Source organism: Dysidea avara, chromosome 4, assembly GCF_963678975.1.
Source record: "Dysidea avara chromosome 4, odDysAvar1.4, whole genome shotgun sequence".
Lineage (NCBI taxonomy): Eukaryota > Metazoa > Porifera > Demospongiae > Dictyoceratida > Dysideidae > Dysidea > Dysidea avara.
In genome coordinates this window covers 48,732,651-48,747,805 of record NC_089275.1, presented here as the reverse complement: position 1 = coordinate 48,747,805, position 15,155 = coordinate 48,732,651, and the positions used below count along the sequence as shown (strand labels likewise).

Below are 15,155 nucleotides of genomic sequence, written 5' to 3'. Positions count from 1 at the left end.
CACCAGAGGTTGGCAATGGTATATACATTTGTGGTCATAAGAATGTATACTATCTCCTAGCAACCAAGTGACTGTTATTGTTGATAGCATGCCAGCTCAGTTCTTAGGCTCCCTCCTTGTGCTTTTATGGGACACTGTGTCTGGACAAATTGTATTATGGTCAGACATCTATGCAATTTGACCAGATTTTGTCTGGGTCCGGATGTTATCCAGTGTCTGGATGTTATCCAGTGTCCTGATGTTATCCAGTGTCTGGATGTTATCCAGTGTCCGGAAATTATCCAGTGTCTGGATGTTATCATAAGCTCTGCTAATGTAGCATTCAACAAGTTGCTGCGAAACACTTATTGAAATATTTAGAATTTTCTACTGAGTGACTGGGATAAGTAAAATTCTAGGAAAATCAGAACAGGATGGGAACATAAAGCAGGATCAACAAATTGAAAAGCCTGATAAAGGTCATCATGTCAATATACAGGTAGCACAATGCTTCTTGCAGTATTTTAAAATTCTTTCACTAAAATACTCTGATAGATCATTCACCTGCTAAAACAAGAATGTTTTGTTATCTATTCCACCAGAGACCTGCACTGAAACCCTGTGAATTGATGCACTACAGCTGGCATAGTATATTGACTACCTAAGTCATCAATACTAAATGTTAGCTTCACTTTTGAAACTAAAAGATCCAACTCTTGCAGCTGCCACATACTATCATGTGCGTTTTATTTTGAGGTTACAGGTAGAGGATTCTCCCTTATCTGAACCTCAGTTATCTGAACACCTCAATTATCTGAATGCCAAAAGTGACTGTTCTATTAGAGTATTTTGTCATTAATGTGCACTCTATTAGAGTAAATGACTGTTAGTAACCGAATGAAGCTCTACAGTGGGACCTCAATTATCCGAACACCGATTAACCAAACTCTCGATTATTTGAACACCAAATCGACTGCTCAGTTAGGATATTTTGTCAACAAGTGTATGTTTTATTAGAGTAGTTGAGCAAAGCTCTGTATATAAATGTATGGATGTTCGATTTTACGTAATATTCAATCATATGAACACTATTTCCCCCCAATTAGTTCAGATGATTGAGGTTCCACTGTAAATCAACAGGCTTCATTTATACAATTTCACTTATCTGAACGCTATAGGAACAAAGATGTTCAGATAACTTCCCACTGTCAGTTAACTTTGTAAACTTCCTCATGCTTAATGATTCAATTTTTTACAAGTATTTATAGTTTCAAGGAAGGAGCAGTATTGATGTCATAGTTAGTCTATATACTATGCCAGCTACGGTCTACCACAAGTTCACAGGCTTTCACTGGTGCAATAGTTAACAAATACTTTTGACTGCTCTATTAGAGTATTTTAATACAAGTGACTGTTCTATTAGAGTGTATCACTCATCATAGCGGATGGATCCAAAACTGCTGCAAAGAAGTATTTTACTGTAAAATTCCGCCTGTACATTAATATAATTACTTTTATAAGGAATTTTCTGTTGGTCTTTCTCATTCCCATTTTCCTACCTACCCCATCAATGATATTGTGAAGCCATTAAAAAGCAAATGATGTAATAACAATAAAGTAGTATACAACACTTTCTAAAACTCTTTAACCCTTAAACCCACAGAAAATTTTTCGGAATGCATATTTACACAATATGGGCATGCATGGCAACACTAGGTGGGATAACTTAATTCTTACAGCCTACAAATACACATAGATTAAAAGTGTATTTAATGGGCTACTTGGAGAAGGTTAAACCAACACTGTAACTACAATGGCTTACTTGTTACGAAGCAGTGAACAGCGATGAGTCGCGTCTCTGTGTTTCTAAATTCTTGCCACATGTTTAAGTTCAATTGTGGGTTTACCCATGTGAGTCATATATGGCCTGATATAAAGTTTCACAACGAACTGAATGGAAGTTGTTGCAAAGCGATAGGATAAATTACCATCAAGTTATCAACCATTTTATAAAGGTATGTAAAGGGTTTGCGTGTTTCCTTACCAAAAAGTTATTTTCACGGCTAGTTTTGGCCTCATCATTTAGCGTTAGGGTAATACCCTAGGTATCATTTTAATCCACAAGTATAATGACATAAATTGCATATCCATAGAATGGACACTTTGAAAGTTACAGTGCTTTGTGCAAAGCATGCGTATTTATTAAGTTTAAATCCAGTTTTCTGGATTATGCGGGTTTAAGGGTCAACCTTGTGCTGTGGAAAAGTAAAAGGGTAACAAAATAACAGTGTGTAATTAAACTTCTATTTATGTATTTCACCCAGGTGGTTGGCTATAGCATAACAGTGTCATAAAAAGCATAAACAATGTGCTACATAGCAACCACCTTGAAGTGGCCTGTTTAATCACCTCTCACAATGTGAACAGCTGAAAAAACACTTCAGGTTACAGTTAACTTGGATAATTATTAATCAGCAAACCTGTATCCCTCATCTCAATTCTTGCTATTGTAAAGTTCTGGTAATGTAACTATTTCACGGGCTGTGAAATCATAGAAAATCTCAAACAGCTTTCATCACCACATTGTCCCTTTAAACACATTTTATTACAATGACTGCTAGTAGCTTGTAAAAATTTAATTTTCCTTTCACTTGTATTAATTCAAGCCAAAACCTGTTGAGGCTACTGTTAAAGGAGGTTCTTAGCTACATCCTACAACAAAAGGAGACTGGATGAATCATTCTATACTACATGTACAGTAACTAATGATGTGTGACCATCACAGCAAAACCTCAACTTGTTTGCACAAGCATGCACTTTAAGAAAAACGAAATTTAACAAAAAGAAAAACATACACAAGTTTTTATCAGGCATTACTCAGAGAAAGAAGAGTCAAACTATACAACATCTCATTCATCTTCTCATGGAGAGTTCGAAAATCTTTGCTTCGTTTCTGTAGCTCCAAAGGCATGCATGTCACATGTGTTTGTTTATGATGATGCTGCGGAGATGTAAACAAAATCGTTGTCACTTCTTCAACTAAACTACCTTCATACTTGTATGCGTAAGTGACTACAGGGCTAACACTATACCTTGGTTAATATGGTGAACATTTTAAGCCAAATTCCAACATTGTAGACTAATGCTGATGGAAGTTATGGCTGTGAATGTAAGTGTTTGTAGTTTATTTTCAGTATAGTCACTGTACAAATCAATATCTTTGCTCTTCCTACCGTCTAGCGCTATAATTCCAAAACTACTCACCACACTTTGGTGATCCATTCCTTGGGCACTGTAGATAATGTGAGAAAATAAAAATATATGGAAGTTGTGTGAACAAGTCTGATTTTTGCTGAGGCTGTCACATATTTGAAATACAATATTACATTACTATATTTCATCAATACCACAGATATAAAATCCTTATAAAAACTTTAAGTAGAACATCAATTATGCAAGATTTTAGCATTCAACTATGTAACACCCATTTAAGTTTGAGCAATCCATTTGCTAAGGAAATGTGGACTCTGATAAAAATCACTACATTATTAAAAAAAAGATAAGCTGTATAATGGCTTCAGTACACAAAATGTAATTGTAGTTTGTCCTTTTAATCCAAACCACAAAATTAGTTTGGACTACTGAAACACAATAGAGGCACATATAGACTAATGGAAGATATGTAATATAACATTCATTGTTAAAGACCGATCATCACAATAGTCTATAATGTGGGAATAACAGTGTCCACCGTATTAACATGGGTACATACACATATGAATACAACAAGTACAATATTCACTTGTGAAATACCAACATACTTCATCAGTGCTGTTGATGTCAAGACCTAATCCTACTACTGTGGTGACAATATCCAGGTTACCACCCATACAAGCATAGTGTAGCAGATTACGTCCATCCTGTAAACAACACAAGTTATGTTACTTATCATCAACTAACATGTGATTACCATGAGTGTTACAATTAAACATTATACATTGTGTCAAACAATAATTTATTGTTGAGAGGAAAGTTGTGAAATGAGAAACCATTTAAAAGTCACAAAGTGTAGATGGTATCCATTTGGTGGCCATGAAATGACTACAATGATTGTATTGTTTATAGTCATTTACACTATTACAATCATTATCTGCTGGAACTTTTTAATATCACAAGTGCATGGATTTATTTTTTAAGTTTGATTAGGGATCATAGAAATAAAAATTTGTGAAACAAGGAAAGTCACCTACCAGGCCCGTACCCAGGGGGGGTTTGGTCGAACCCCCTACTTTAAACTGGAAATTTTATTTTTACTGTAAAATGATCTTCTCAACTATAATCTGTGTTCTAGCATTCATTACACGCCTTCCATGGCTTCTACCACCTGAAATGCGTGTGGCTTCCAGGTATTAACCATAGTGCTTCGAGGTTATCTGTGTACATATAAACCACTTTAATGATGCATGAATACAGACAGTGGTTTTCTCTCTATGGCTAAGACTTCTATTATTCTACTTACAGTATCTTAATAAGGCTGTCCATCGAGCCATCCTTGACCATACTGCACCGAGAGCTACTATTAATACTATTTCAATTAATTCCAATTGTAATTTGTTAAATAGTTTCTACTAAGAGCCTGTTTAATCACCTGTCACAATGTGAACAGCTGAAAAAACACTTCAGGTTACAGTTAGCTTGGATGATTATTAATCAGCAAGCCTGTATCCCTCATCTCAATTCTTGCTATTGTAAAGTTCTGGTAATGTAACTATTTCACGGGCTGTGAAATCATAGAAAATCTCAAACAGCTTTCATCACCACATTGTCCCTTTAAACACATTTTATTACAATGACTGCTAGTAGCTTGTAAAAATTTAATTTTCTTTTCACTTGTATTAATTCAAGCCAAAACCTGTTGAGGCTACTGTTAAAGGAGGTTCTTAGCTACATCCTACAACAAAAGGAGACTGGATGAATCATTCTATACTACATGTACAGTAACTAATGATGTGTGACCATCACAGCAAAACCTCAACTTGTTTGCACAAGCATGCACTTTAAGAAAAACGAAATTTAACAAAAAGAAAAACATACACAAGTTTTTATCAGGCATTACTCAGAGAAAGAAGAGTCAAACTATACAACATCTCATTCATCTTCTCATGGAGAGTTCGAAAATCTTTGCTTCGTTTCTGTAGCTCCAAAGGCATGCATGTCACATGTGTTTGTTTATGATGATGCTGCGGAGATGTAAACAAAATCGTTGTCACTTCTTCAACTAAACTACCTTCATACTTGTATGCGTAAGTGACTACAGGGCTAACACTATACCTTGGTTAATAGGGTGAACATTTTAAGCCAAATTCCAACATTGTAGACTAATGCTGATGGAAGTTATGGCTGTGAATGTAAGTGTTTGTAGTTTATTTTCAGTATAGTCACTGCACAAATCAATATCTTTGCTCTTCCTACCGTCTAGTGCTATAATTCCAAAACTACTCACCACACTTTGGTGATCCATTCCTTGGGCACTGTAGATAATGTGAGAAAATAAAAATATATGGAAGTTGTGTGAACAAGTCTGATTTTTGCTGAGGCTGTCACATATTTGAAATACAATATTACATTACTATATTTCATCAATACCACAGATATAAAATCCTTATAAAAACTTTAAGTAGAACATCAATTATGCAAGATTTTAGCATTCAACTATGTAGCACCCATTTAAGTTTGAGCAATCCATTTGCTAAGGAAATGTGGACTCTGATAAAAATCACTACATTATTAAAAAAAAGATAAGCTGTATAATGGCTTCAGTACACAAAATGTAATTGTAGTTTGTCCTTTTAATCCAAACCACAAAATTAGTTTGGACTACTGAAACACAATAGAGGCACATATAGACTAATGGAAGATATGTAATATAACATTCATTGTTAAAGACCGATCATCACAATAGTCTATAATGTGGGAATAACAGTGTCCACTGTATTAACATGGGTACATACACATATGAATACAACAAGTACAATATTCACTTGTGAAATACCAACATACTTTAGTAGTGCTGTTGATGTCAAGACCTAATCCTACTGCTGTGGTGACAATATCCAGGTTACCACCCATACAAGCAAAGTGTAGCAGATTACGTCCATCCTGTAAACAACACAAGTTATGTTACTTATCATCAACTAACATGTGATTACCATGAGTGTTACAATTAAACATTATACATTGTGTCAAACAATAATTTATTGTTGAGAGGAAAGTTGTGAAATGAGAAACCATTTAAAAGTCACAAAGTGTAGATGGTATCCATTTGGTGGCCATGAAATGACTACAATGATTGTATTGTTTATAGTCATTTACACTATTACAATCATTATCTGCTGGAACTTTTTAATATCACAAGTGCATGGATTTATTTTTTAAGTTTGATTAGGGATCATAGAAATAAAAATTTGTGAAACAAGGAAGGTCACCTACCAGGCCCGTACCCAGGGGGGGTTTGGTCGAACCCCCTACTTTAAACTGGAAATTTTATTTTTACTGTAAAACGATCTTCTCAACTATAATCTGTGTTCTAGCATTCATTACACGCCTTCCATGGCTTCTACCACCTGAAATGCGTGTGGCTTCCAGGTATTAACCATAGTGCTTCGAGGTTATCTGTGTACATATAAACCACTTTAATGATGCATGAATACAGACAGTGGTTTTCTCTCTATGGCTAAGACTTCTATTATTCTACTTACAGTATCTTAATAAGGCTGTCCATCGAGCCATCCTTGACCATACTGCACCGAGAGCTACTATTAATACTATTTCAATTAATTCCAATTGTAATTTGTTAAATAGTTTCTACTAAGAGCCCGGAATAGCAATGATAAGCACAGACTTGATGGACACTGTGACTGATAGACTGTTAACTATAGCAACAACTATAACACAAGTAAGCCTGGCTTGTTACATCCAATGATATGAATTCTAAAGTGTCAAGTGTGTGAGTCTGTCAATTGTTTTCATATTAACCTTATTGTGGTTATCATCCATGTTTGGACAATGGTGAAATGTAAGGTTTAGCTTATAGTTGAAATGAATGACCCTGAGCAGTCTTAGAAATGCTGGAGTGTACATGCACTACAACCATATTTTAATCTCTTGTTTGTATTAGTGTGCGATGGCCCATGTTGGCCGGCTCTGGCAAAATTGGGTTGGGTGGGCCATCCATGCATGGTTGGTGGTAGGTAGTGTGTGAAGCACACTCAGCATGCATAGTATGCTCCTGATAGGGGGGTCTGGGGGCATGCTCCCTAAGGAAATTTTTTAAAGAAATGCCATCTAGAAGCAAATTTATCCTAATTTCAGTTGGGAATAGTTATCCAATATTACAATCAATATTTTGTTCATTAACAGCTGCATTCAATCTAAGCTTATTGGCCAGTTGCTAGATGAATAATGACCACAGTACTGATACTGTAACAGTGGCATGGCCTAAATTGTACCACATGGACAATAAGGCACACACAAATATTTTGATGCATACTCTTGCCAAGACTTTTCCGTAATACTCCGTGTTTGAGAGACTGGCAGACTTGTGCTTAGTATAGTTTTTGGTAAGTTCTAGTGTAAGTTTTACTAAAAAGCAGCAGACTTGGCACTCGTAATTGTATGGCTTCTCGTATTGTCAGTCTGCTACATGCTAGTCAAGTTTACTGTAGTTGGGAAAATGTTGGGTGGACCATGGCCTACCTGGCTCCCCCCCTCCAGAGACGGCCTTGTGTCAACACAATGATGTGTGAGAAGTTTATTTAATCAGTGCATGCATTTCTGCATTTAAGCAATTTGAGGCTATTCTCAGGACATTGAATATTAAACCTTTCTCAGCATCTGGGGGCACAGACCCCTGCATCTGGGATCGCCTACCACTTCAATTTAGAACCCCCCTTTTGAAATTCCTGCGTACAGGCCTGCCTGCACCTGAAGATATATACTAGTGAACATGTAAAAACTCTAACATCTAATTTTACCTTGTACTTGTTTGTTTACTTTTTGTATCATAATTACAGTAGGACTGGTGATCAACTCATACATACCACATCAAAAGAAAGAATGGCTCCATAAAATTTATGTTTGAATGCATACCCCAACTATCAAATACTGAAAAGTGTAGTTGCCCTACACTTCGTTTTTAGCTATGTTCAGCCTGTTACACAGTGTTACAAATGAAGAACATAACAAGCAGTGCCTCTGAAATCAATTTGAAAATACAGACAATTTCCGTTACAAATGTAATAGCTAGTTAGCAGAGGAAAGCCAAAGTGTGCTACCATGAATTGCAAACTTGGCATTATCAGCAAAAAGAAATGGGACACAAAGGAGGACAAAGGTAAGTCCATGATGCATGCATTGTACGTACTGTGGTGTGCCAATTAAGGCACCTGTCAGGCTGAAGCGACACTTAACAGTGAAAAAGTGAAACCTTAGCCATCAGTAAAATACACTTGTCTGAAGGCATTAGCCAGGCATTAGCCAGGCAGTTAGCCATGAAATTTCTGTGAAATGTTTTCGATGAATTACGTAACAACTTATCGAAAGTGCTTTTGGCTACTTTGAAGACACTTTTAGGCTTGATTCTACCTAACCAATACTGGCAAGAGGCATCGTGACATTGGTCTCTGGTCAATACTTTGTGTAAGAAAGTTAATACACCATACTATTCTACTGTATGATATAACCAACCATGGCTGAACATAACCATATTATTCCAGTTCCTGTATAACACACACTTGTCTGTCATGTGACCACACCAGATCCATGACTGAACAACACACTACTATGTGTCTTGACTGAATCAATGAATATGTGTCCCAGCAATCAATTAATGAGGTGCTTATTTCAGGTACGTATGTTCCACCTTTTATGAACAGCACGAGAAGCAACTCTACAATTAGTATACTCACTAAGGAAATAGGTTTATTGTTTTACATAAACTGCAATACATAACTGATTAATCGTAATTTTGGATTTCATAAATTTATCATAACTTTTGTAATTCTTCAATATGTTCCTACGCACTGCTAAGGAAGCGCTTGCTAAACAAACCACATTTAACAACACATTACACACAGAAGTATCTTCCAAACTGTTTTATAGTTTGACTATTGTGTTTTACCCACAAATTCTCTTGACAAAGCCTCAAAGGTGCTCTTCATTTTCGCTTGCATACATAAGGACACGCACCCTTTCAACTCGAAGAAATAAGCTATTCCTGGTAGTCTACAAGGCCTGTACTGCTGTTTTTCAGTTGTTAAATGTCTGTAAAACCTGAAGGGAAGTTCACAAAGTCTGAGTGAAGTAGCTACACCCGTATCACACTGGTGAGTAGAAACCACTTCAGAGTACAATTTACCTGTGTGGAAGCTTATTACACTTAATTTTACTTCTTATGTGCAAGCTGCTTTCATCATTTAACGATTTTGCTCACGTGGGTGCATACGGACAAACATACATTTCAAGGCAAATTGGCCAATACCGATCCTATACCAATACTTTGCCACATAGGAATTACTCACAAGAAACAGCTAACAGTAGTCAATAAACCAGCTACTAAACACAGTTGCTAATTTCATCTACTGCAGTTTGCTGGTTTTGTGGTCATCAGTCATGAGGATAACAATAGTGTATGATTTCAATGAATCTTATTTCGTGGCTTATTACAGTTTCCACTGTGCTAGTAATTGGCTTCTTTCAAATAATTCATAGCATATTCAGAAGTTATAACCATTTAATGGATCACAATTTGTCCACTCATGCATATGATCATTGCTATAATGCAAGAGTACATTGTATACTTAATAATGACCCATCAGTTTATTTTATTATTGTTTCATCAGAACACTCCATACAACATACTGATTGTGTGTTGTACACAGTTTCTATTTAAATGTTGTGGTGTGTATGTACAACAGATTTAAATTCTCTCACTGACTGTAATAAGTACAGTTATCATAGAGTATGATAGGTACTGTATAATAGGGATCATGGAGGTTTGGCTTTTTAAACCAGGTGTGCACCCACAGCCGGCTTTTGGCCATCACTACTCCATAGTACAGTGATTAGTAAGTAATAAAAAAATAATTGATGAGCAATTATTATTACTAAGTAACACTTAGTACAAGCTAGGTGGGTGATTTTAAGACATCAAGTTGTTGTTATGGTACAAAAAATATCTAATGACAATTGTCCAACTAACAATAATGCGTAACTGCTTTGTATATATTGCCCACCCTAAATAATGTATAACATGTACATGATACACCACTCACTTTGTCAACTACTTGTGTATCAGCTTGGTTGCCTAACAAGTACTGGAAAACACTGGCCTGTGCTTTCCAGGCAGCTTTATGAAGCAAGGTCTCGTTCCACTATACAATAGTAGACAATACATGTAATAGTAGATACTACTACTTTCTTACCATATTACAGTAAACCTTGTGTAGCTAATATGATTGTCTTATACTAATTTTATGTGGCATTATTAACAGGTCACTAAATGTCATTGTACATACTGTAATGTCACAATTATAAACTATCAAGATGACCAAGACCAGGGGCAGTGGAGTATGCCACCAAAGAGTGAGGAGGGGGAAGGGCAACTTCGGCAATGAACGTTACAACATGGTGTTTGAAGTACACAATACACATGGACACCATTTTGGGGGGGTGGGACATATATTTTAGAAGATGAGATAGTAATTTTACTACTTTCACTACATTGAGTTAGTCACAGTGTTTAAGGTATATCTGTTCTATTAGAGTGGTTGACTGCTCTATTAGAGTACCTTGATATTTTGTTACAACATTGACCAAAAAGTTAACACACCAGTATAGTGTGATGGTAGTCTCAATGAAATATATTGAGCAGATTTCACAAAAATTATCTGATAACTTACTACTGTTGTTTAACACCTACGGCACGTTAAATACATTGGAAACTTCACCTTCATTCCTGTCAAAGCCACTGGTAAACAGCTCTCAACTGGCAATAGTACATCAAACTGTTCACATAAACGTCTTGTGTTTGCTTCCCAACTGGTGACTACTTTTCCTTTCCATTAGCAACTTTTGGTGACCGTTTTTTGATTAGTCACGTATTCTCTTTCATGTGTTAACATGATTTGTGTTCTAAATGAAGCACTAGCTACCTTAAAAGTTTGTTGTAAGTTTCTATGTGCTTTTTGATTGCCCACTACAACACGCCACAGAACATGGTGTAGAGAACACTTGAACTACATCTCATTGTAAACCACCCTACAAAGTGCTAGAGTACCTAACACCTGTATGTAATAATGATTCTAATCCTACTGCCAGCATAATTTTTCTACTTAGCTAAACCTTGTTACACAAAAAGTTCTATTTTCATACTGGGGTATACACACTAGGGCCCAAACAAACTTGGATTGTCAGGGTTCGAACATTCATCAACTAAAGATCACGAATCTTTCGAACTTTTACATGGAACTGGTTCCTGTTTACAAATTATACATCACAGCATATTAACCTCATAGAGGCATGGCCTGTGACCACCACTAAACCATCAACACTTAACTTAATTAAATGTCAAATACCATACGTCTACCTTCCCCCACATCATTATGGAACACAGCAAGATGGATACCATATATAGCCTAAATATTTCGAGGGGCAAATTTCTCGAGGTTGAGCAATGTTGCTAAAAATAAAAATTTCGCGGATTTACAAATACTCCCAAAATGTATTAGACTAAATGGAGGTCTAAATATTTCAAGGGTAAAATTTTCGCTGATAACACACAAACCGTGAAATCAGCAAAAATCCCCCCCCCCCCCCCCCCCCCCTTGAAATGTTTAGGCTATGAGGTAGCTTAACTGTGTATCACTATCTAATTAGTAGCTATAGCTTGAGCTGCTCAACCCACATTCGAATGTTCATTCATTTGAACGAACCTTCGAATTCACTTAAGTTCACTTGGGTCCTAATACACACTATCATTACAATGAGAACTTACAACAAAACACATAACAGCAGTGCAGGCATAAGCAGGCCATTTAGGTTCACATTAGTTTGTCTGTGTGTTTGTCCCATATATGTTGTATATTCCTTTTGCAGTACAGGTTTGTTAGATGTATGTACTATGTTTGAACTGTTTGGTCAGCACATCAAGTGTAGTATAGCAACTGAAAGTGTATAAACTACATGGTAGGGCAGGTACTACTGATAACTTTTCATGATGTCCAATTATTCCACCAACTAGTAGTTATGTTAGTTTTCACTAACTCCTACTGATCCTGATATTCTGATAATCGATACTGGACAATATTTTCAAGCCGATAAACGTATCCGATCCGATATGGTACCAATTTAGTTCATTTATAGTGGCAGTAGTGCTACAATAGCTGACATTATATTTTAGCAGTAATACAACATTGTAATACAACTCAAGGTGTTTATTAACATCATTTAAAGCACACAAGCTTGCATTTCATATATTTGTATCTGCTACTTTTTCCATCATGCAACCGATCCGATACTGATAAACAAAAATACAGCCAATATATGGTTTTTCTGATAACCGATCCAATTATTGGTGCAATACTAGTAGTTTTACTCATAACATGATGTTTCATTGTATAATTCTGGTACCCAGACAAGTTAAAAATTGTAATGGGTCAACTGAAAGTCATTGTGGTAGGGAATTATAAATGCGTAATGAAATGTGTTTGGTAATTGGTGAATTATGATAATCATAATTTGAAATAAACACACAACATAACTAGCTATAACTTTTATACACAGGTATAGTTAACACATTATCATCATACACATTCATCTACTCACCCTATACTTTCTAGTATCCCGAATATTGTTGATCCCATACTTCTTTATGACCCTGCTGACAGTATTCAGGTTCCCATCCCTCACCGCATCAAACACCTCCTTCACTTCATCCTGTAATACCAGATATGATACAATGGACACCAATACTAGTTGTATTGTTGGTACTCTACTAGTACTAGTCTATATGTGTCTGACCTACAAAAGTCATAAAAGGTCACTACCATTATTAGGAAACACCATGGATATATAAATGAATAGCTAATGCTGAGAAAACTCTAGAAATCCTTAGAGGAAGAGATGGTCGAGATGGTAGGGATGGAGTACCAGGTCCCAGGGGACTGATTGGACCAGATTGTGGTAAGTTTTGTTTGTATTTTCAGATGAGCTGTCTCTTATAATTTCACATCTTTTGTTATGCTACAGGTCTTTTAGCTATCGAGTGCTGAGACAATACCTTATATTGTTCATTTTTTTTTGTTTAAATGTTATCTACATCTTTTTGTGTGTATATTGGTTGTTTGGAAAGTACCTATATCAAATTTTATATATGCATTGATTTTCATTTTCAAACCAGAAGTGGTTTCCGTTACCATGTTTGTGAATTGAGAAACAGCACGTGTATTGACCGGTAGAGTGTGAGATGCCTAAGTTGATTCAAGACCTGCCATGGAAACTTTGTTTCAAGTTAGCGCTTTTGTTGGACTGCCAGGAACCACCAAATCACAACTGGAAGGCATCGATTGATGAACTCGAAAATTTAGAGATAACAAGTGAACGCTGTGGAGCGCCAGGGACAGATCCCAGGAAAGAGTCCCACGGAGGTTCTTTTAAACACATTAGAACATAGAAATTATACGTTAGATGATCTTTATCGTGGTCTTCACAAAATGGAGCATAGACAAGCCATGGAGATCATCAGTAAATATGGTACGCATGTGCTTTTAATTAGGTATCCGCACAAAAATTACGCACAAATTTTAATAACACTTTCTGTGATATGCCACTATCATATCATCAAAACGATTATTCCCTTCCACCTACAAACTAAGGCCAGGAAAAAGTGATCTACAATTCATTGTAACTGCCCACACGGTATTTCTGGAATTTTCATTATTCATTGTCAGAATACTTGTACCAAATATATTGAGATATTCTAATAAAATAGTCAAGTACTTTAGTACAACATTTATATTTTCACATTTACATATACCATAAAAGGTGTGATCTTCAAAGTAAGCTAGAGGTGGAGCCAAGAAATGATAGCAATGATGTTAATGTTAATCAAACTATAGTAACTGTTATCATCATTGAACTGATTGTAATTATAATTATCAACATAATAACAATCAATCATTCCTTTGTCACCACTTTTGATTTTGTAACTTTTAATGCTAGAAAAGGCCACACCATTTTTGTCACAGCTTGGCTGTTTTGACATGGATAACACTTCTTTTTGTATTTGCTAGTCTAAAAGCCACTTGTAGACCAGCTTTAGGGCTTTCTTTCACATGTCTATATTTCACTTTGAGCATAAATATTATACACAGTCAGGTGTGTAATTGGATTATTCATGTGTCATAGATGTGATGTTGAGTGTCTGATAACTGCTAGTAATATAGTGATAGTATTGCTATCGTGATATAATAGTTACTATCAATCATGAATAGTGATAGTTGTACTATTGCTCAGCTCTATATTAGAGTACACTGTTCTATTAGAGTATTAAAGTAAAAGAATAGATACTGGCTATACTGAATATTTACTTTTCTAACACTCCATTGATAAAAATTGTTATATATTACAGTTGTAATATTTGCACGCTCTACTGGGCTTTCACAGTTACCTCAACGTTAACTTCTGTTATCCACATTAGTGGACTAAGCACAGATATGCATAATTTATCATGGTAGTACAATAGCATATACTATCATAATCACAACTGTTACTCACTATCACAATAATTGATAGATCACAACTACCACTCAGCTCTACTCTAATACAGCTATCATAGAACCTTCCAAAAATAGAATCCTCAGGGATCCTCTATTGTTTTTAGCATTCTCATAAGATAGGGGGAGGGGATAAATTGCATGTTAGTCTTAGTAGCACCATACAAAGCATAATAATTTATCAGTATTGTTCAGTTAGAATGTTAGAGGTGGTGGAAGCTAAGTCATAGCTGAAGTCTGAATGATTGTTATGGGAGATAGTTACTGTATGGTAGACAAGTACAGGTATAGTGTACACAAGGCTCCAAATATTCAGTGTCTACATTGTGACCCAGTGAAGACAAC

The 15,155-nt window shown here is 35.9% G+C and overlaps 1 protein-coding gene across 1 annotated transcript in view; it reads right to left on the bottom strand.

Moving 5' to 3' along the window:
* The window catches only part of LOC136252597 (uncharacterized), a 56,063-nt gene that overhangs the window by 39,982 nt on the left and 926 nt on the right, over nt 1-15,155 (bottom strand). The window contains exons 3-6 of the mRNA XM_066045075.1: nt 12,862-12,972; nt 10,311-10,409; nt 6,040-6,138; nt 3,801-3,899 (exon numbers count right to left, since the gene is read on the bottom strand). Of these exons, the coding sequence (XP_065901147.1) occupies nt 3,801-3,899; nt 6,040-6,138; nt 10,311-10,409; nt 12,862-12,972 (408 nt within the window). The remainder of the gene's footprint in view (nt 1-3,800; nt 3,900-6,039; nt 6,139-10,310; nt 10,410-12,861; nt 12,973-15,155) is intronic.